At 44.0% G+C, this 21,965-nt stretch overlaps 2 protein-coding genes across 11 annotated transcripts in view; both read right to left on the reverse strand.

Annotated features, from left to right (window-relative positions):
* Positions 1-283: 283 nt before the first annotated feature.
* The window catches only part of LOC147628482 (uncharacterized), a 69,707-nt gene continuing 48,025 nt past the window's right edge, over positions 284-21,965 (reverse strand). For all 10 annotated transcript variants that reach the window (XR_015268118.1, XR_015268119.1, XR_015268117.1 and 7 more), the window contains 2 exons: positions 852-946; positions 284-707 (listed from right to left, as the gene is read on the reverse strand). Coding sequence is in view for 4 of the 10 variants with exons in the window: in XM_086813639.1 (XP_086669765.1) it covers positions 602-707; positions 852-946 (201 nt within the window). In the remaining 6 variants the exon portion in view is untranslated. The remainder of the gene's footprint in view (positions 708-851; positions 947-21,965) is intronic.
* Positions 12,361-16,673, reverse strand: LOC147628483 (uncharacterized). The gene is made up of 2 exons (XM_086813645.1): positions 16,057-16,673; positions 12,361-12,527 (listed from the first exon to the last, which is right to left on the reverse strand). Exons 1-2 carry the CDS (start codon positions 16,521-16,523, stop codon positions 12,482-12,484), a joined length of 513 nt encoding a protein of 170 aa, XP_086669771.1. The 5' UTR covers positions 16,524-16,673; the 3' UTR covers positions 12,361-12,481.

The following is a 21,965-nucleotide window of genomic DNA, read 5'->3' on the forward strand; positions in this document are numbered from 1 at the left end:
AATATATCTTTCTTTCTTTTTCTTTCTTTCTCTTCTCCTTCTCTCTACTTCTCTATGTCATGAGCATGTGATTAGCATTAGTCTTTATTGCTTTGCGTTAATCATCATTAAGCACACTTCCGCATAGTAGTCATGTTACACTAGATATAGGTAGAGGTAGCGGTAGACGTATAGGCATAGGCATAGGCATAGTATAGGCATAGGCATAGGCATAGGCATAGGCATAGGCATAGTATAGGTATAGGTATATGTATATGTATATGTATATGTATATATCCGTCTCTTCATGATAAAACCTTTTATTGAAACCTGAGATTACAACTTCGTATAGATCCTAAGAAGAGAAGGGTAACGTAGGATAGAATAAATTGAAAATCTACAAGACAGCCTCTGAACATGAAACCGTATTGGAAGAAGTCTAATGATGGAGATAGTAAAGAAACCTATGAGATGTCCTGAATGCAAAAGCACATATTGAAGAGCTAAAACTCTGCATATGGATCAGCCAAAGAATAGTCTTTATGGAACAGACTCAAAGGCAAGCATGCACTCAAATTAAGGGAGGCAAATTACAAGGATTTGCTTCAAGATAATAATTCTATCATTTGACCTTCCCTTCATAGGTTTTTTGGGTGCTGTTTGTCTGCTTCTCTATGTCCTTCAACCCATTTGTAATCTCTTGGAAGCTTGGACGAAGTCTTGGATCACTAATTTAAACCAAAAAAAAAAAAAAAGAATGAGAACAAAAAAAAAATTTGAGTTCTAGCCCATGATTTAAACAAGTAACCAATTTCCAAAAATACTAAAATCAAAATGGGGCATGCACATGCCACTTCAAACCTGACAGTTACCTGTTCCAGCACTCCTTCATCAAAGCAGCCCATAGTGGATCCACGTTCTCTGGGATTTGCAGCCTATGATTCATGAACCCCACAGCGCCCACAACCTGCAAGAGCAGTAAAATATAATAAAAATCTTTGTGCAAAATAAAGGCCCAAAAGCTTGCATTAGGGGCCTTTCACAGACATTCACAGACACAGCTTTTGTACAGGCAGGTGGGGCACCAGTTTTTTGCAAAAGAAAGGCCCAAAAGCTTGCATTAGGGGCCTTTCACAGGCATGCACGTGCACAGCTTTACAGGCAGGTGGGGCACCAGTTTTTTGTGTGCCCGGTTGTGAACTGAACTGCATGGATTTATAATGTCAGGTTCACGAACTAATTTGGCGGCACGTGGACATAATCCTACAGTTTAGGAGCAGTTTTGGGCAGCCTAAGCATGTGTAAACCAGCATTTGATCTGTCACTGTAGCATGTAGTTCCAGGTTCCATATCTCTGTCTGTCCAAATTGACAAAATGGAGGAAACATCTCCCTCACTAAGAACAAACTATAGGCACTGCAGCATATCTTCACGATCTGATTTCAACTGTGGATGCTGCTGTAGTACATCCGTTGCAACCTAAGCTACCGGCATGACTCCTAAGCTATGAACTAACCCCCTGGACACTGCTCCTAAGCAATACCACTGTTCCTTGTGGATGTGTCAACCACTCCAAGCTCTCGCCTACAAGATATACCTAAGCTCTAATATCAATGTAGCATGTCAAGCGGAAGCATGCTGAATCCTGATTATGTGCTGCAATTAACACTAAGTAACAGACAAACTGAGTATACACACAAATAAAAGAGCGATTCGTTTTATCTACTGAATATATAGCTGCATTAATGAGAACAATGATTCAACCATGGACTAGATCCACACCCCCTAAATGATGTGCATTATGCAAGTAATGCATTATACCGACTCCACTTACTGCTCCAGAGGAGTACATGGCTGAAACTTGTGCCAAGGCTGCTATTGCTTATCTAGGGCTGCAACTTGCATATCCAACTTTGAATGCTAATTAGAGGCCAACCCTGGCTATTTATAGGCAAAATTCTTCACTCCACCCAACTGGCCTTTTGCAAGCCCAATAGTGTTCATCACTTGCAAGGGTTCCATGGTGTACATCTTTGACAACCTATTCTCCCAAGCTTGCCTTCTTGAATATACATTCAGTCCACTACCTATATGGCTTGCCATGATGCTTGAAAGCACTAACACTTAGTGTCTGCAAGATAGGACCGTCTTCCACACACAAAGGAGGAAGATCCTAGTCGGCCCTTTCCAGCCCTATTGTGGTGTCATTTAAATTTCAGCATTGCTATCTTATTTGGTTTTGTGCCATTTCATCTTGATTAATAGTACTATTAGTTTAAGTGTGTGTCAAGATTCTGCTCAACTCTTTTTGGGGCAATAACATTGGTATCAGAGCCTCCCTTGTAATTTGATTAATTTGATTGTATTACCAAGGATAGATACAAGATTCATGGGCATCACATGCTAGATTTCCAATGACATTAATAAAAACATTTTGCAAACAGGTTTTGTCAAAGTCAAGGTTGATTCCACAACTTTTGTCACGTAAAACCTCACTCCCCAATCCCCAATGTCTTGCCACAAGCACCTATGCTCCACTGGCATCCATACACAAGCATGTGTGTGCCAGGACGACACATAGAAGACCTTACTGGTCAAGCACACGTATGTAGAGTAGGTAAAAAGAACTTGAAGAAGCTCTTACAGCTGAAGTTGTTGAATTTTGAGAGAAGAAATCAGTTTTTGATATCAAGCTTATCGTAGGACACCCCTTGTGGATAGCATGGTTCGAGCAAAGCCACTCGAAATCTTGACTGAACAAAATTTCAATCCAAAGAAAAACGCTTGTCAAGCAAACTATACATGACCATTGTGCATGCAAAAGGATTCAATTTGATGAATGGAGTAGATGACGACGAGGAAGAAAGAATCCTAAGGAAAGCCCCAAAAGTTGTATATAGATTTGGTTTCAATTTGCATTGAATTGCATGGATTTGAGAAAAGTCCCAAAAGTTCACCGTGTACTGTAGTGCCTATCATAGTTGTTTTCGTACAACGTACAACGGCATATCATATGGAATACCGTATGGTACGATACCGTACGGACTCGTACGGACTTTTTTGAGAAAATCAAAATTTTCCAAAAATGATATTTTTTTTTCTTTTCTCTTTTTTGGAGAGTAATGGTCTTGTTTTTGCTCGTCTATGGCTGTTTGAGCTTTTCCTCTGTACCATGATGCTTCCTTGCTTTTTCAAATACTCCATATCTCAAAATTGGAAATAAAGAGAATGTGGGGAAGAGGGAGAGCTTCAAACCCTAGCAAGCAAACACACACACACAAGAGAGAGAGAGATAGCTGAATTTTCTTCTATCTTCTTCTTCTATACTCAACCAACATAACATAAAGATAAGAGGGTTGCGGGTTGATGGCCTAAGGAGTCCTTTTTATCGGCTTCAGTCAGTCGACCGCTTCAGCCCTATGGGTTAGTACTCAACTACTACAACATACAAGGGTCAGTCCATAATGTGAACCCGACTAAATGAGCTGGCGCTATAACTATGCCAGTCTCTAGTAATCCAAAATGGCTCACACAGCCTGTCATTCCATTGGCCACATATCACCCATAATCTCACCAACCATGCTAGTGGTGTAGATGCAGAAGCTATCACCCAGGCGAGTCATCAATGTCCGTCGTAGCACTAGTTGAGCTCGATATCTCAACACTCCCCCTCGAGCTCAACTCCACACACTGCACTCCAAGTAAGCTCCTAAACCTGTGGAGCTTCTCTGTGCCCAATGCCTTTGTGAACATGTTAGCCACCTGATTCTCTGTGCTGACATATACCAGATCTACATCTCCTGCTAGAACCTTCTCCCTCACGAAGTGATAATGCACCTCAATGTGCTTCGTTCTAGCATGATATACTAGGTTACTGGCCAACTGTATGCTACTCATGTTGTCACAATATATGACAACTGCCCTATCCACGGACTCTCCCATGTCACCAAATAGCTTCTCAAACCAAGCTACCTCACAAGCTGCCATAGCAGCACCCCTGTACTCTGCCTCTATACTCGACAAGGCAACTGTTGGCTGCTTCTTATTGCTCCAACTCACAACAGCACTCCCAAATGAGAACATAAAACCACTGGTAGAATTCCTATCTGCAATACTACTAGCCCAATCAGCATCTGTGTACCCATGCAACTGTATCTTTGTACCAGCCTCATAGAAAAGTCCGTAGTCAACTGTGGACTTTATGTACTAAGGATCCGTCTAGCCGCATCCAAGTGTGGCTTCCTAGGGACCTGCATAAAATGACTCATAAGTCCAACAACATAGCTCAAGTCTTGCCTTGTAAAGGTCATGTAAATCAAACTACCCACTATGCGCTTGTATGTAGTGGGGTCGTCCTCCAAAAGCTCACCTGTATCTGCAGAAAGCTTTGTGTTCTCCTCCAATGGCACTGAAATAGGCTTACAGCTTGTTTGTTTTGTTTTGTAACATGTCCAAGCCATACTGCCTCTGCAATAGCGAAATGCCATGAGGTGATCTCACCACCTCTATGTCCAAGAAATACCGCAGCTCACCCAAATCCTTCATCTCAAACTTCTGCTTCAAAAGCATCCTGATATCATGTATGTCTACATCACTATCACCAGTGATAATCAAATCATCCACATAGATGACTAATAACATGATCCCTCTGTCTGTCTTTCTCACATATAGTGAAAAATTTGCATTGGATATCTGAAATCCAATGGTAACAAGATACTCCCCGATCTTATTTGACCATGCTCAAACCATACAAGGCTTTGTGTAACTTGCACACAAAATCTGGATGTGCATCACTCTCATAACCTGGTGGCTGCGTCATCATTCATGTACACTTCTTCTTGCAAATCACCATGCAAGAAAGCATTCTTTACATCCATTTGATGTAAAGATCAACCCTTCGCTGCAACCATAGCAATGACAGCTCTCACGATTGCCATTCTTGCAACTGGGCTGAATGTCTCCTCATAGTCTATGCCATAAGTCTGCGCATAGCCCTTGGCAACCAATCTTGCCTTGTACCTGCTCACTGAACCATCAGCATTGTGCTTGACTTTATACATCCACTTACATCCAATTGCCTTCTTTTCCTTAGGCAAAGACACTAACTCCCATGTTGCATTTGCATCCAATGCTGTCATCTCCTCATCCATGGCATCTTCCCATTTCTTATTTCCAATTGCCTACTCAAAGCAAGCGGGCTCAACCTCCTGTATTGCTTTTACCATGTAAACATAATGATGGGCTGTATATCCATCATATCTCAACCTGTCAATAGGATAACCCTCATAGACCTGCGTACACCTGGATCATTGCCAGGTGTCCTCAAAACAGCCTTGGTTCTCCTTACACCACGAGTAATCACAGACGGAATGCCATTGTAAAGGAGAATCCTCACCTAATGCCTTTTCTTCTATGATCAGCATAGATATCAAGTCCCGAAAGTTGGGAATATTCTCCCTAACTACAATGGAGGTCTTGAATGGATTATACTCTTTGCCAAGCCCATTCAGACAGACACTCACTAAATCATCATCCTCCATTGATACATTGATAGACCCAAGGGATTCAACAATGCCCTTGATCTTTAAGGCATATTCATTGATGGACATGCTTTTCTTTTCCACAGTACGCAACTCTTGCTACTGCAACTTCCTTGCCTTTGTGTTAGTCTGAAACATCTGAACCAGATTCTGCCATGCAACTGCTGGAGTGTTTGCATCCTGTATGTGTCCTATCATAGTGTCTGTGACACTAATTGGAAGCCAGTACATAACTTTTCTTGCACCTTGATTCCAATCCTTGAATGCCTTTATATCTGCAAGAGTGGCATTCTCCTCAGATAACTCTGTAGGCTCCTCATTGTCTCCTTCTACATAATCCCAAAATCCTTTACCCATTAGAAAATTGGTCATTCTGAACTTCCAGGCATGGAAGTTATTCCTATCCAGCTTCTCACTAACAATGTGATTAATTCCGTCACACATGTTTTCCTGCAGCACTCAAATAACCTGCAAACAGACAACTTCTGTATGCAACCTGTAATACAGCAGTATCTCTTATAACTGCTGCAACAACAATACTTCAGCACAACCTATGTGTCACCAAATGTGACCAGAGTACATGTACATACACCCAGTATAACAATACATTTTGCACTTCCAAAATGCACTGCTGCACTGCAATAACCAGATTTCGAGCAGAAACAGTTCTCTACCAGAACTTCTAGAAAACTGTCGAAAATACCTTGTAATGACGAAACGAGGCTCGTAATGCGCCCGAAACGTGAATCTGGCTGAAAATTTTTTGTCCATTAGGATAGTATATCTGCCCTGTAGCTCCGCTCCCGTGTGATAGCTCCTCAATCGGAGATGTGTAGCTCCCAGAGCTACTGAGAGGGTGTTGTACCTAAACCAAGAAGGGAAAAGAGATGATGGTGCTCTTATTCGTGTAGTACTGCTTCCTTCTTTGCTTATTCTTGCCTCTTACTTGCCTCCTTAGCTCTCACACGAACCAAGCTCTAATACCATAAAGAGAATGTGGGGGAGAGGGAGAGCTTCAAACCCTAGCAAGCAAACACACACACACACGAGAGAGCAAGACACAAGAGAGAGATGGATAGCTGAATTTTCTTCTATCTTCTTCTTCTCTACTCAACCAATATAACATAAAGATAAGGGTATACATTATATAGGTTAGTACTCAACTACTACAACATACAAGGGTCGGTCGATAATGCTAAACTATGCCAGTCTCTAGTAATCCAAAATGGCTGTCACACACCTGTCATCCCACTGGCCGCATATCACCCATAATCTCACCAACCATGCCAGTGGTGTAGATGCGGAAGCTATCACCCAGGCGGGTGATCAATGTCCGTCGTAGCACTAGTTGAGCTCGATATCTCAACAGGAAATACCTAAGTTTATAAGTTTTTTTTTTTAACATCGTATTTTATCATACGATAAAGAAAAACATTTATATCATACCGTATTTTCCCGTACAGTATCGTATCGTACAGTATCGTACCTGACTACTATGGTACCTGTGTAACTATTTGGCCCTCAAAAAAGGCACTCTCTCTTGGCATCAAGGACAAAGTTATGGAGATCATCATCCTCATCATCTACCCACCTCCTCGTGTTGCCGCCGCTTAGACCCGCCGGCCGCCGCCGCTTTGATCTGCCGCCGCCGCCGGTGCAGAGCCGCCCACCGCCACCAATGTTGCCACCTTGGTGTTTGCTTTTCGAGAAGCTTCTTGAGGATTTTCCTAAAGATTGGGTATTGAGTTCACTTGGATTTGAATTTGAGACAGCAGCTATGACGTCGACAGAGTACCGAGATTTTCAGTAGTTTAGACAGTTTCTCCAAGATTAAGAATTCCTAGCTTGGAGAGCCAACAAGGAACAGAACCAAAGAAGGACTCGGATGTTTGAAGATTTCATCAAGGATCGAGCCACCGAAGCCGAAGGAGATGAAGCTGCTAAAGCCTATCTTCGGACCAAAGGAGTCACCATTGTAGAAGGATCTAGAGCCACCCGGTCTATTTCTCGTGGAGGAAACAGGGAGGCTATCCCTAGGCCCACTCTCTCATATGCAATTTCTTTAGAACAGGTGAAGGAAAGGAAGGCAAATGAGACTTCATCAACCAGCAAGATGGACTTCAAATTGAGAGAGAAGAGCGTCAAGTTTGATGCTTTTCAGAAAAAGCAGGATACACAAAAAGCATTATCTTTTGTTAAACAGTTTAATGCCGCTTTTGGAGGAGACGACTAATTTGAAAAGTCAAAGCTTCGAATGGTTTGTATGCATTTGAAGGATATGCCACCTTGAATTGGTGGCTTAAAGTGATACAGGAAGGGACCAAGCCGAAGACATGGACCGACTTCAAGACTATGTTCAACAAGAAGTTCCTACCCGCAAACTTTGAAGCAGATGTGCAAATGGAATGGGATGAGGTAAAGCACAAAGTTGGTGAGAATGTGGCATCTTACCTTAACAATTCTTCAACAATTTCTTTTAAGTTTACTTCATATACTCCCATTCCACCACTAATGGAGATGTGTAAGTGTCAAATCCCCACCGATCTTCCCTCGTGATCGATCTTGGTTCGAAACTCGAATCCTGCAAACAAACGAACAACAAACAAGCAAGGGGCTGCAGGCCTGACTCACCTCCCAACCATGACAGCCGTGGGCAAGCCCACAGTCTTGGCTGTCCCCACCGAGCCACGAGCTGAGCTAACTAGGTTGACGTACCGACCAATCTCCTCCTCGCGACGTCCCATACCGCCACGAAGCTGCCCTCGCGGGCCTCAAGATTGCTGCCGGTCTCGGCTGCACAAAGCAAGTGCACGTCTGCACTAGATCCAGGCTCCAAGACCATAGAGCTCTCACAAACTCGCGAGACTCTCTATCCTACAATAACTAACCTTGGCCACCCTTTTATAGGCTCTTGGCCCGTCATCGGGCGTCCACACTTGGCCACCCGCCCATCCATACTTGGGTGCCCGCCCGTTAGTATATCCCTAACTCAGCTCGTCAATCAGCCTTCCTAGTTCCAAGCTTCCCCAAGCCTCGAAACTAGTCTTGCATGCGTATAGCACACGGTAGATACGCACTGTGCACATAACATACTCCCCTTCCTCTAAGAGCTCACTCCTGAGCTCACTAAAAAGCCAGGGTAATCTCTCCGAAGAGAAGTCAGTGTCTCCCATGTAGCGTCCTCCCCAACACGATCCTTCCACTTGATCTTGTATTCCGTGATAAGCGTATGACACAATTTTCGTTCACGAAAGCCAAGAATCTTTTCAAGTTCGTGCGGAACAAATGTCATGTCCTGGACATCTATAATTTCTTGAGGAGTAACTAACTGATCTGCTCCACCCAGTACTTCCTTAAGTCTACTGACATGAAATACAGGATGAACTTTCACATGAGAAGGCAAATCCAATTCATATGCAACTGAACCAATCCGTCGTGTAACACGAAATGGTCCACAGTATCTAGGGGATAATTTCGGAGATCTACCTGTCCGTAAAGTCTCGGAATCTTTCGGAACTCGCAAATACACCATCGTTCCTTCAGAGAACTCTCTAGGTGAACGATGTCTATTAGAATAAAACCTGTCTCGGTCTTGAGCACTTCTAATACATTCCTTTGCAACTTGTAACATTTCCTGCATATCTTGCAAAAAATTACGTGCTGCATCATGCTGAAGTCTTGAGAATCCTACTGTAACAGGTGATCTTGGTTGAAAACCATACATAAGCATGAAAGGACTAAACCCTGTACTCGTATGCTTAGTACTGTTGTATGCAAATTCTAACATAGGAAGATAATCCTCCCATGAACTCTGTCTTTTGGATACATATGCTCGAAGCATATCCTCCAAAATCTGATTCACTCTTTCAGTCTGGCCATCGGATTGAGGATGATCTGAGGAACTCAAATTCAAAGTTGTTTCCAACTTCTCAAAAACAAGTTTCCAAAAATCACTCGTAAACTTAGAGTCCCTATCACTGACTATGTCCTGCGGTAACCCGTACAGTCTAAACAATTGCTCGATAAACTGTCGAGCTAATTGCGTAGCTGTAATAGTCTTCCGGGTCGGTAAAAATCTAGCCATCTTTGTCAAGCGATCTACCACAACCCAAATAGAATCGTGGCCTTTGATGTGTTCTTGGCAATCCGGTAATAAAATCCATGGAAATACTTTCCCATTTATTACCTGGGATTTGCAAAGGATGCAACAACCCAGCCTGTCTAAAGCGTTCAGCTTTATTTGCCTGACAAATCTGACACTTGAGAACATAATCTTCTACATACCCTTTCATCTTCGGCCAATAAAAAGTGTGTTTCACTAATGATAGCGTCCTGTGTACCCCAGGGTGTCCAGCAGAAGGGGCGTCATGACACTCCCTCAGAATCTTGGTCCTAATGTCCGGGATCTGTGGTACACAAATTTTGTCATTACGGAATAGTAAACCATTCCGAATCATCCACTGGCCTCCTGCAGCCTGAATGGTAGACTGCACAGTCACCGAGTCTTGGTCAATCAATGAGCTCCCGTCCTGGATCTTCTGCCAAAATGGACCAAAATAACTATAAGTCCTGCAAAGCCCTCTCAATGACTGAAATAAGTCAGTAGAAATCTCGGTGAACGACAAAGTATTCACCTCTCTAATCCGACTAAGCGCATCTGCAATATTATTCATGGACCCTTTTCGATAACGGATCTCAAAATCAAAATCTTGCATTAACTCTGCCCAACGAGCTTTCCTGCCTCTCAAATCATCCGCATCACACACATACTTGATTGACTGATGATCAGTCAATACCACAAACTTGGAGCCATAAAAATAATGTCTCCAAACCTTGAGAGCATGAATCACAGCATAAAGCTCCTTCTCAAGGGTTGGCCAACGAGATTGAGTGTCGTCTAGCTTTTTACTTTCAAAAGCAACCGGTCTACCATCTTGAAATAAAGCAGCCCCGATAGCATAGTCACTTGCATCAGTTTCAAGAACATAAGGCCGACTAGGATCAGGCAATGCTAAGATAGGTGCTTCCTTGACTTTATCTTTCAAAAGTCTGAAGGCCATATCCAAATCGTTATTACAAGTGATAGGCTGATTGGACTTACGTCCACGACCTTTCAATAAGTCGGTCATCGGTAGTGTGAGCTGAGAGTACTCCCGTACAGATTTCCTAAGAAAAACTACAAAACCGAGAAAAGAACGAAGTTATTTCATTGTTCGCGGTATAGGCAAGTTCAAAAACCTTCTGAACTCGGTCATAGTCAATGCTCAATCCATCTCTAGTGATCTTGTGTCCCAAGTAAATGATGTCGGTCATAAAGAACTCACATTTACTCAATTTAGCATATAGTCGATTCTGTCTTAAAATAGATAAGACAATCGTGAGGTGTCTGACATGATCCTCAAGAGTACGACTATAAATCAAAATATCATCCAGGAACACCACCACAAATTTCCCTAAATGTTCACGAAAAAGATCGTTCATCATTTGCTGGAAAGTGGCTGGAGCATTGGTTAACCCAAAAGGTAATACGAGAAACTCGTAATGGCCATACCTAGTCCGAAAGGCGGTTCTTTCGACATGCCTTTCATGAATACGTATCTGGTGGTAGCCAGTACGCAAATCTATCTTCGTGAAATATTTCGCTCCTGCTAACCGGTCAATTAGGTCATCTGATCTAGGGAGAGGATAACGGTTCTTAATTGTCAGCTTGTTCAATCTTTTGTAATCTATACACATTCTCCAAGTATTGTCCTTCTTTCTCCTAAGCAACACAGGTGCACCCCAAGGTGATTTACTTGGACGGATCTGGCCCATCCTCAAATGATCTGCGAGTTGTTTAGCCAACTCATCTTCCTCAGCTTGGCTCATCCTAAGGTGGAATACTCACAGGATAAGCACCAGGGATCAAGTCAATACGATGATCTACTGCCCGTTCAGGTGGTAAACCCGATGGCAATTCCTTAGGAAATACATCTTGAAACGAATCAAGTATCTTCTGTAATTCTTTGCTTTCAAACACACTTAATTCATTCACATCCAACGAAGGGATGAGAAAAGAAGAAAGTGGGATCAAGACACAATGGAAAGCGGTGTACAAAGAAGAATTCATTATATTTCCAAAATCAATTGTATTTACAAGAGGTCCCTGAGAGGGATGAATACAATCACCTAAGATACTATACTTGGTGTTCCTATGCTGAAAAGAAAAAATATGACTAGACCAATCTATCTGGACGTCAAGAGTCTTAAACCACTCAATCCCTAATAACAAGTCTACATTTTCCAAATGCATAACATAGCATTCCAGAGTATCTTTGTAGTCCTGAATCTGGATTGGAAGCATCTCGACCTTGCGGTCCCAAACTTGTCTGCCCGCAGGTAGACGTACCTCATAGGTATGGTCGCTGAGTGTCGTATCAAGTCTCAATTTCTGCACAAGTTTGTAGTTAACAAAGTTATGCGAATTGCCAGGGTCTAACAGAATGTGAATTTTATGGCCATTCACTTCTCCATAAACTCGGAGAAGATCATGCATGCCAAATACTTTAGAATTGAACAGACAATCAGAACAAGTACTAGGGCGAGAAAGTACAGTAATTGACGTACCTGTCAAAGACAACTGGTTAGCTGCCTTTGGCTTGGGTCCTGCGTTTGACTTGGTACCCTTTTTCTTTGGGCACTCGTTACGCATGTGTCCTTTTTCTTCGCAGATAAAACAACGTCCTTCCTTCTTGAGCTTCAAAGCCCTAAGGAGTCGTTTCTTCTTCGCTGGTGTCGAACTTGTATTCTTCGAAGGTTGGTCCGAAGACTTGCCTTCAGTCGTGTTAGCCATAGGTGCGGAGAACTTTCTTTTCTGCTTGTTCCCCTGCTCGGTAATGGGTTTCGACTTGGAAGAGACCATCGTATCATCATAGATACGAGCTGAATGAATGGCCTCGTCCAAAGTTTTACATTTGTTATTTTTAACCTGTAATCGGTACGAGTCTGGTAAACCAGCTACGAAAAACCCTAACAGAGTAGTGGGATCCATCTTTGTAGCCTTCATCTGCAAGTCACGAAATTTCTGGAGGTAGACCTCATAAGTGAGGTGCTGCGAGGTCATGGTCAAAGCTGAAAACCGGGCAACAACATCATAATCATCCTCTTTCTTGAGGAATTCTTTCTTAGAAATATCTTCAAATTGTGCCCAAGTCGTTGGCTTTGGGTTCAGTTCCTTCCACCAAAGCAAAGCTTTGCCGGACAGGAAACCTGCTGCTAACTGTATCTTCTTTCCATCATCATATGGATGAAACTGAAAGTGAACTTGCCACTTATGTAGCCAAGTGTCCACGATCTCCTTGGTTCGCTGCTTTTGCTCGCCCCCAAACGGTTCCGGAGTAATATTGGGGCCTAAAGCAGAAGCCAAGGTATCCATTCCCGAAAAAGTAGAGAGGCTAGTGGTTAATAGAGCGATGGAGTTCTGCAAAGCCTGCATTTGGGCTGCGATTTGTGTCTGCCGTTCCGCCGAAGAAGCTTCGAGAGCTACTTTGAACTCTTGGAAATCTGATTTTGACACAAACTCGTCAAAAAGATCGACATCAGTGCCTTCTATAGCCGGCAAGCCTTCGCGTTCCACGAGGGGCTCCAACTCTGATTCTTGGGTCGACATCGTGAAGAGGGTACGTGGAGAGAAAATTTGGTCTTTGCACAACAAAAGTGCGAACGAACTCGAGAGCTTGAGAGCTTGAAAACTGGAGAACTTGAGAACTCGAGAGATGTGTGGCAAGAAGCCCACGTGAGGGGGTTTATAAAGGTTTCCCAAAAGCCAAAAAAAAAATCTCGAAAAGCAAGGCTTAGCTTTTGCTTTAGCTTTTGTGTTTTTTTTTTGGGTGAATAAATATATATATATATATATATATATATATATATATATATATATTTTAATATATATATATATATATATATGGATATATATATTCGCTTTTCTAAAAAAAAAACATCTTGAAACCTTTGAAACCCTTGAAAACTGGGAGGAATCTTTTAAAACTTTGAAAGTTTTAAATTGTTTTTTTTTTAAAACGAAAGCTAAAAAAAAACGTAGCTTTTCTTGTTTTTTTTTTTCTCCCCCCCCCCCCCCCCCCCCCCCCCCCCCCGCGGATTCGACCGCCGGCGTGCTAGCTGCCGTCGCATGAGCTTTCTTGCGCCAGCCTGCGCCTGTATAGACCAGGTATCGTGGCCAGAGCGCCGGCCTGGGCTGGTCTAGGCGCTGGCCTGCCTGGCGTGAGCGCTGGCGTGATTGGCCTGCCTGGCCTGGGCCGCCTGCGCTAAGGCCTGGCTATGTAAGCCTAGGCGCTTGGCTGCCCGCCTACACGGCCTTAGGCGCCTGTCAACAGGGCCTCTTGCGGCCAAACGTACACCCGCCAGCAAACGAATCAAGCAGTTCTCCGCTCGCTCTCTCTCTCATGCGCCAAAAAGCCACGAAAAGCATCATGCTTTTTTTCTTTTTTTTCTGTTTTCTCTTCCTGCAAGATATGCGACTGCACACAAGGCCTCTTCTTTGCAAAAGAAATCAACCCTATTCAACCTACCATCTCCCATCAACATGGGGTTCTTTGATGAAGGAAAAACACATACAAAACTGAAAACTGCAGTATGCACAGAAAAAACAGCAAGCTTTTTTAACACATACCGTTCTTCGACCTCTTCTTCTCTACCTACCGACTTGCTAGTTCACGAGGTATGCTCTGATACCACTGTCAAATCCCCACCGATCTTCCCTCGTGATCGATCTTGGTTCGAAACTCGAATCCTGCAAACAAACGAACAACAAACAAGCAAGGGGGTGCAGGCCTGACTCACCTCCCAACCATGACAGCCGTGGGCAAGCCCACAGTCTTGGCTGTCCCCACCGAGCCACGAGCTGAGCTAACTAGGTTGACGTACCGACCAATCTCCTCCTCGCGACGTCCCATACCGCCACGAAGCTGCCCTCGCGGGCCTCGAGATTGCTGCCGGCCTCGGCTGCACAAAGCAAGTGCACGTCTGCACTAGATCCAGGCTCCAAGACCATAGAGCTCTCACAAACTCGCGAGACTCTCTATCCTACAATAACTAACCTTGGCCACCCTTTTATAGGCTCTTGGCCGGTCATCGGGCGTCCACACTTGGCCGCCCGCCCGTCCATACTTGGGTGCCCGCCCGTTAGTATATCCCTAACTCAGCTCGTCAATCAACCTGCCTAGTTCCAAGCTTCCCCAAGCCTCGAAACTAGTCTTGCATGCGTATAGCACACGGTAGATACGCACTGTGCACATGACAGTAAGTTTGAGAATGGATTGCAACGTAAGCTTCTGCAAGCAATTTATATGGTTGGACCGAAAACGTTGGAAGAAGCTCAAGACAAAGCTTTGCAAGCCGAGGCCTTGTACATGCCTTGGATGGACAACAAGACAAAGAACAACAATCGGGATCCATCTCAAAGGAAGAAGTTTAAAGACCAATCCCCATCAAGAGCCGAGTCTCAACAAGAGAAGGATGGGAGTGGAGACAAACCTCCACTCTTTCGAAGAAGATTGTCTCTCAAGCTACAAGCAACGTGAGGAATATGCCAAAGAAGGGAAGTGTTTCCAATGTAGAAACAAGTGACATATAGCTGCAAATTGTCCCGACAAGCTAAAGCAAGAAGCCAGATGGATCAGAAGATCATGAAATTGACATTCTGCCAGGAAGTTTGTCAAGAGAAGTTGCATTGGAGCCGTCTTGTACCATGAGGGCCATGTTGTGACCTATGAAAGTCTTAGATGAGGATTACTAGGATTGTATTGGAACAGATTAAATGAAAATTTTGTGACTTTTCTTGTCATCAAGGAAGATTCTTTTATAAAGTAAACCCGTTTATGTGCGACAAAGGACTTGAAGATTGTCCGAAATGGAATCTGCTCTGAATGAATACCAAGACATAGGGAAAGACTTGGGCAATGCTGTGAACGGATCTAACTACGAAGAAGCTGACATATTGACTCAATGGATACTTGGGGGGGATGAGCTGTGCAACATCATTTCATGATGATGATTATAACACTTGGATTCCCTCTTAAATGATATGTCATAAGCAAGAGCCTATTTGCAGCTAGAGCTTGCATGAGTAGAGTTTTGCAGCATTATGCCCTCATTGAAAGAGAATCGGCATTGGTGCATTTTGATCTCATTGTTGAGTGGTCGGTCACTCTCTCTTCTGTCTAGTGTCACTCACAGTCCCCATCATAAGATCTTGTAAAAAAGTTTTCAATATGTATCATGCTTTATAATGCAAAAGTGTATATATTTACAGAGTAATAAAAGACTCTCTCTCTCTCTCTCTCTCTCTCTCTCTCTCTCTCTCTCTCTCTCCTTAGCCTTAATGTAGCTTTTATTAACTTCAAAAAATTGGTAGTTTCAAACATAGCCTTTGTTAATAACCTTTAAAAATATAAAAATAAAGATAAAAACAATAGATGTTTTACATTTGTTATTTTTAACCTATAATCGGTACGAGTTTGGTAAACCAGCTACGAAAAACCCCAAAAGAGTAGTGGGATCCATCTTTGTAGCTTTCATCTGCAAGTCACGAAACTTCTGGAGGTAGACCTCATAAGTGAGGTGCTGCGAGGTCATGGTCAAAGCTGAAAACCGGGCAACAACATCGTAATCATCCTCTTTCTTGAGGAATTCTTTCTTGAAAACGTCTTCGAATTGTGCCCAGGTCGTTGGCTTAAGGTTGAGTTCCTTCCACCAAAGCAAAGCTTTGCCGGACAGGAAACCTGCTGCTAACTTGATCTTCTTTCCATCATCATATGGATGAAACTGAAAGTGAACTTGCCACTTATGTAGCCAAGTGTCCACGATCTCCTTGGTGCGCTGCTTTTGCTCGCCCCCGAACGGTTCCGGAGTAATGTTGGGGCCTAAAGCTGAAGCCAAGGTATCCATACCCGAGAAAGTAGAGAGGGTAGTGGTCAAGAGAGCGATGGAGTTCTGCAAAGCTTGCATCTGGGCTGCGATTTGTGCCTGACGTTCCGTCGAAGAAGCTTCGAGAGCTACTTTGAACTCTTGGAAATCTGATTTTGACACAAAATCGTCAAAAAGATCGGCATCGGTACCTTCCGTATAGCCGGCAAGCCTTCGCGTTCCACAAGGGGCTCCAACTCTGATTCTTGGGTCGACATCGTGAAGAGGGTACGTGGAGAGAAAATTCGATCTTTGCACAATGAAAGTGCGAGCGAACTTGAGAGCTTGAGAGCTTGAAAACTTGAGAGATGTGTGGCAAGAAGCCCACTTGAGGGGGTTTATAAAGGTTTCCAAAAATCACTAAAAGCCCCCAAAAGCTATGCTTGGCTTTTTCTTTGCTTTTGTGTTTTTTTTCTTGAATATATATATATATATATATATATATATATATATATATATATATATATTCTAAGTTCTAAAAAAAATAAACACTTTTAAACCTTGGAGAGGGGGGGGGTTTCTTTAATCGATAAAAATTAAACTTTTAAAAAAACGAAAGCTTAAAAAATAACATGCTTTCCTTGCTTTTTTTCTTTCCCCCTAGATTAGCGCCGTCGGCAAGCTGCTCTGCAGGCGTCATCCACTAGCTGACGTCGTCGACAGCGACCGTTGCATGCCTCACTGCCAGCGCCTGAGTGTGCTTAGGCGGCCTGCGTAGCCTGGGCGCTCCTGCCGTGCTTGGCCTGGGCGCCTGCTTGGCCTGGCCTGGCCTGGCCTGGGCAACAGCCCGCCTGGCCTAGGCGCCTACATGGGCCTGGCCTGGGCAGCAGCCCGCCTGGCCTAGGCCCCTACGTGGGCCTGGCTGCTTGGCCGCCTGGCTACGCAAGCCTAGGCGCCCGCCAGCAGGGCCTTTCCGACCAGTAAGCTCACCCGCCAGCAACACGTCAACCTTGTACTCTCGCTCTCTCTCTCTCTCTCTCTTACGCGTTCATCAAAAGCAAATGTGCTTTTTTTTCTCTTTTTTCTCTCTCTACAGTACATGCGACTGCACAACCGATTCACGCCTCTTCTTCATGCAAAGCAACGACCCTACTAAACTACCATCTCCCATCAACATGGGTTTCTTTGATGAAGAAAAACACATACTATTCTGAAATCTGCAGTATGCACAGAAAAAACAGCAAGCTTTTTAACACATACCTTTCTTCGACCTCTTCTTCTCTACCTACCGACTTGCTCGTTCACGAGATATGCTCTGATACCACTGTCAAATCCCCACGGATCTCCTCGTGATCGATCTTGGTTCGAAACTCGAATCCTGCAAACAAACGAACAAACCAACAAGCAAGGGGGTGCAGGCCTGACTCACCTCCCAACCATGACAGCCGTGGGCAAGCCCACAGTCTTGGCTGTCCCCACCGAGCCACGAGCTGAGCTAACTAGGATGACGTACCGACTAATCTCCTCCTCGCGACGTCCCATACCGCCACGAAGCTGCCCTCGGGGCCTCGAGACTGCTGCCGGCCTCGGCTGCATAAAGCAGGTGCACGTCTGCACTAGATCCAGGCTCCAAGACCATAGAGCTCTCACAAACTCGCGAGACTCTCTATATCCCAATAACTTACCTTGGCCACCCTTTTATAGGCTCTTGGCCGGTCATCGGGCGTCCACACTTGGGCACCCGTCCATCCATACTTGGGTGCCCGCCCGTTAGTTTATCCCTAGCTCAGCTGGTGGCTCGGTCAAGACTGTGGGCTCGCTCACGGCTGTCATGGTTGGGAGGTGAGTCAAGCCTGCACCCCCTTGTTTGCTTGCTTGTTTATTTGTTCGTTTGTTTGCAGGATTCGAGTTTCGAACCAAGATCGATCACGAGGGGATCCGTGGGGATTTGACAAGATATCTTGGACTTCACAATCGAGCGGTCATTGCGACCAGATGGCCCCGATGACTGTATTGGATTTCATAGTCGGGCGATCAATGCGACCAGATGGCCCAGATGACTATTGATGAACTCTCGGGCGGCGGTCCTAGTGACCAGATAGCCTTGAGCGAACTCTCGGGTGGTTCTAGTGACCAGATGGCCTTGAGCGATAGAGAGAAGCGGTTTCTCTCGAGAGCCAGATAGGTCAACACGGTTTCCGATGAAACCAGACAGGACAATCCATGAACAGGATGATCATTACTAGTGCATTGCATACTGATGTATGTTTGAATTTCTTTGGCTTTGTGTGCTGTTTTTGGTGTGTGGACAATGCTTGGATTTGATAGTCCACTGGGCTCTAGACTACCTCGCCAGTACCTGGAGTACCCAATAGATGCGAATGATGCATCATACTTGTTTGTTGACTAGCTTCTGTCTAGTTTTTGCAGAAGGTAAGTATGCATTTATTATATCCTAACACGTGACTGGTCCTAAAGAAGTACCATCAAGAACAAACAAAGACATTGGTCAAAGATAAGGCATAGAGATGTTGCCAGATGAGCAAATCACACCACAGATATGGAGAAAGACCAGATGCACAAGCTCACCTGACGGGGCTAGTACTGGGAAATATTTGAAACATATGGATGTACTTGATGTACTTGGAACACATGGATATACATGGAACATATGGATGTGCTTGGAACACTTGTAGTCAACAATTGAGGACAATTGCAATATAAGAGGGAGGGATGTAACCATTTGCCCCTCCGAGCTCTTTTTCACATATTGGGACTCATGCCTGGACACATGGACAGATTGATGAAAGCATGTAAACAGGGTTCATGAAGTTGGCACAGGAAAAAGCACCAGTTTTGGTCAAAAGCAAGGAAAAGCAAAAAAGTCAAACTGAGTTGACCACGAGTCAAGGATACCATTGGAAAGAGAAGACTGAGCCGGATCAAAAAGCCAAAAGCTGCTTTTCCAAAAAGGAACTCCAGGGCCAAAAAGTAAGGCCCTAAAGTTAAGAAAATCATAAATCAAGAACTTTGGCAAAGATGAGCAATATTTTATTATTATTAAAATAAAAAACAAAAGACAAAAGCAAAGCTTGGTTAGAGCTTTTGGGTAAAAAGCGGGGCCCTCCCCGAGTATAAAAAGTTTAAAAGACACTCTCTCTTGACATCAAGAACATGAAGTTGTGGAGATCATCATCCTCATCATCTACCTCATCTCCAGCTTCACCTCCTCGTGCCACCTCCGCTCAGCTCAGCCCGACCGCCACTGCTCAGCCTGCTTGCCGCTGCCCAGCTTCTTGAGGATTTTCCTGATTCCTGAAGATTGAGTAGTGAGTTCACTTGGATTTGGATTTGGATTTGGAACTTGAACTTGAGATTTGGATTTGGAACTCGGACTCGGACTCGGACTCGGACGTCCTATGGATGGACGCATAAAATAATGAAATATGATTTATATACCAATGGAAGGTTGAGGATATCTCCCAAACTTAACAAAAACCAGTTGTGGTCAAGAAACTTATGCCAAAGTACAACACGAGAACTGGAGAGTCCCCGCTACTAGTGTGCTGCCCCCCCCCCCCCTTCCCAAAAAGAAAAGAAAAAAGAAGCTTATCTACTGTCTTGCAAGTGGTAAAGTGCGCACACAGTCCCCTAGATGGCGTTAGCCTAGCGATTTGAGCTTAGGATTCGCAATTAAGAGAGCTTGGGTTCAAAACTTGGGAACACCTTGTCCCTGGTTACACATGCTTGGTGTGGATTCATGCAGATGGGTATGAGGGCCACCACACCCACGCCTCGAGGGTTATCAGGGGTTCGGCCTGTGCTTCTCCACCTTGTCTATGTCAAATCACTCGGTAACATCAGCGTGCAAGTTGGTGTCTCAAAAAGCTCAGTCGCTTTAGACCTGGGACATGGACTGGTTCATCCTAGAAGATTGTCTCCACCGCATTCATGGTGACTAACAATTGTGCATATTCCCTCCATCTGACCCAGCGAGTCACTTGTGGAGCTTGTTCCAACAACTTGCCCACTGCCTGAAAAATGGTAATATTTGGAAAGGGTGATCCGCCCTGTGGAACTTGGTTGTGTGTGCCAACGCATTAGTGGCCTCTTACACAAATAATAATAAATAATAAATAATAAAAGCAGTGTGCACACACAACCTTGTTTATTTGTTTAAGCCTTTATATCTAATGTTTTTAGTTACAAGTACACACTATGTTAATGGAAGGCACACACAATATTATGAATTATGAACCTTTCATGAGCAAGGCAGGCAAATTTATGAAATGAGGGCACGTATTGGCCAATTTATGAAATGAGGGCACATACTGGCCAAGGGCGCCTCGAACTGGGCTGCCGATGCATGCGTGGGCACATGGGTTACCAGATATAGCTGAAGCGGAACTGTGGACACGGAGAAGCTTGGCGTGCACACGTGGCAGAAATCATGATCTTATACCCTCCTAAACTGTACAGCCAGCTCTTCTGTGCGCGCATCTGGCTTCTACTACTTCTCCAGCACGTCTGGAAACTGCTGATCTTCACTTTTCTTGCTTGGTTTGCTGCAAATTGCTGGCTGTCATAGTCACAGGGACGGAAGGGACGGACCGTTGGAACGGAGGGACGCCGAGTCGGGACAGAGGGACGGCAGGGGACGGTCGGACGTCCCCCTGGAGGATCAAAGTTTTTCTCTTTGTTCGCGCGGCCAAAGTCTAAAACAAATGCTACCTATTAGGCTTGGTGTTTCACCAAACTTGGAGAGCATTTATCAAGCAATTGAGCTATGGTAACATGGTCTTAGTCCTACATGTACATGCCACATCATATGAAGAAGAGGCCACATAATGGAGGAGAAGCCACATAAGCATCTTGCCAACTCAGTTTGTTATTGTTGCCTTTGTTCGGTATCAACACATTGCCGCATTGGAGAAGGCTTTAGCAACAAAGGAGGCTTGGAATGAGATGCTAATTATGGGCATTGACTCTTTGATTGCTATACAGAGTTGAGGTCCTTGATTATAGTGAATGAGCTTTTCTTTGGTGTGGTGGTTTTGTTTAGACAAGGATAAGAATACACTAACTTTTCTCGCATCAAAGAATCCCTCATGATGCCAATGAACTATATTTACATTGAGATTTAGGATCACGATGCAATTATGATGGCAAAGGACTGTTTAGTTAGGCATGCCATAAATTGTTTGTGTATCAAGGAGGATGACCGTGCGGTGGATATTTTCTCACTGGGATACTGCGTGTGGGAGGGGGAGCCACACACATCAAGGGGAGAAGGAGATTGCAACCAATATCGTGTCTCTTGATTATTATCTTATGTTTTGTCTATACATGATGCAAGGGTTTAATTTTCTGTTCATAGTATTTGGATTCTACTATTTTATTGGTTTTATTTGGACAAGACAAATCTCCATGTAAAGATCCTTTGATACCGATAGCTATCTGCCATTGGAATTCTTGGATTATTCTCTTTTCATCTAGTTGATGTACTTGAAGAATCTAGTACACACAGGCTGAGGATCCTCCCAT

Source organism: Cibotium barometz, chromosome 19, assembly GCF_041138505.1.
Source record: "Cibotium barometz isolate CiBa-2024 chromosome 19, ASM4113850v1, whole genome shotgun sequence".
NCBI classification, from domain to species: Eukaryota; Viridiplantae; Streptophyta; class Polypodiopsida; order Cyatheales; family Cibotiaceae; genus Cibotium; species Cibotium barometz.

Excerpts from the sequence above, each read along its gene's own strand:
- LOC147628483 (XM_086813645.1), bottom strand. The coding sequence starts at position 16,523 with ATGCAAGCTTTGCAGAACTCCATCGCTCTCTTGACCACTACCCTCTCT. Across the intron at positions 12,528-16,056 it reads GATCCCACTACTCTTTTGGG|GGTTTTTCGTAGCTGGTTTA; the intron begins GTTTTTCGTAGC and ends CTACTCTGTTAG.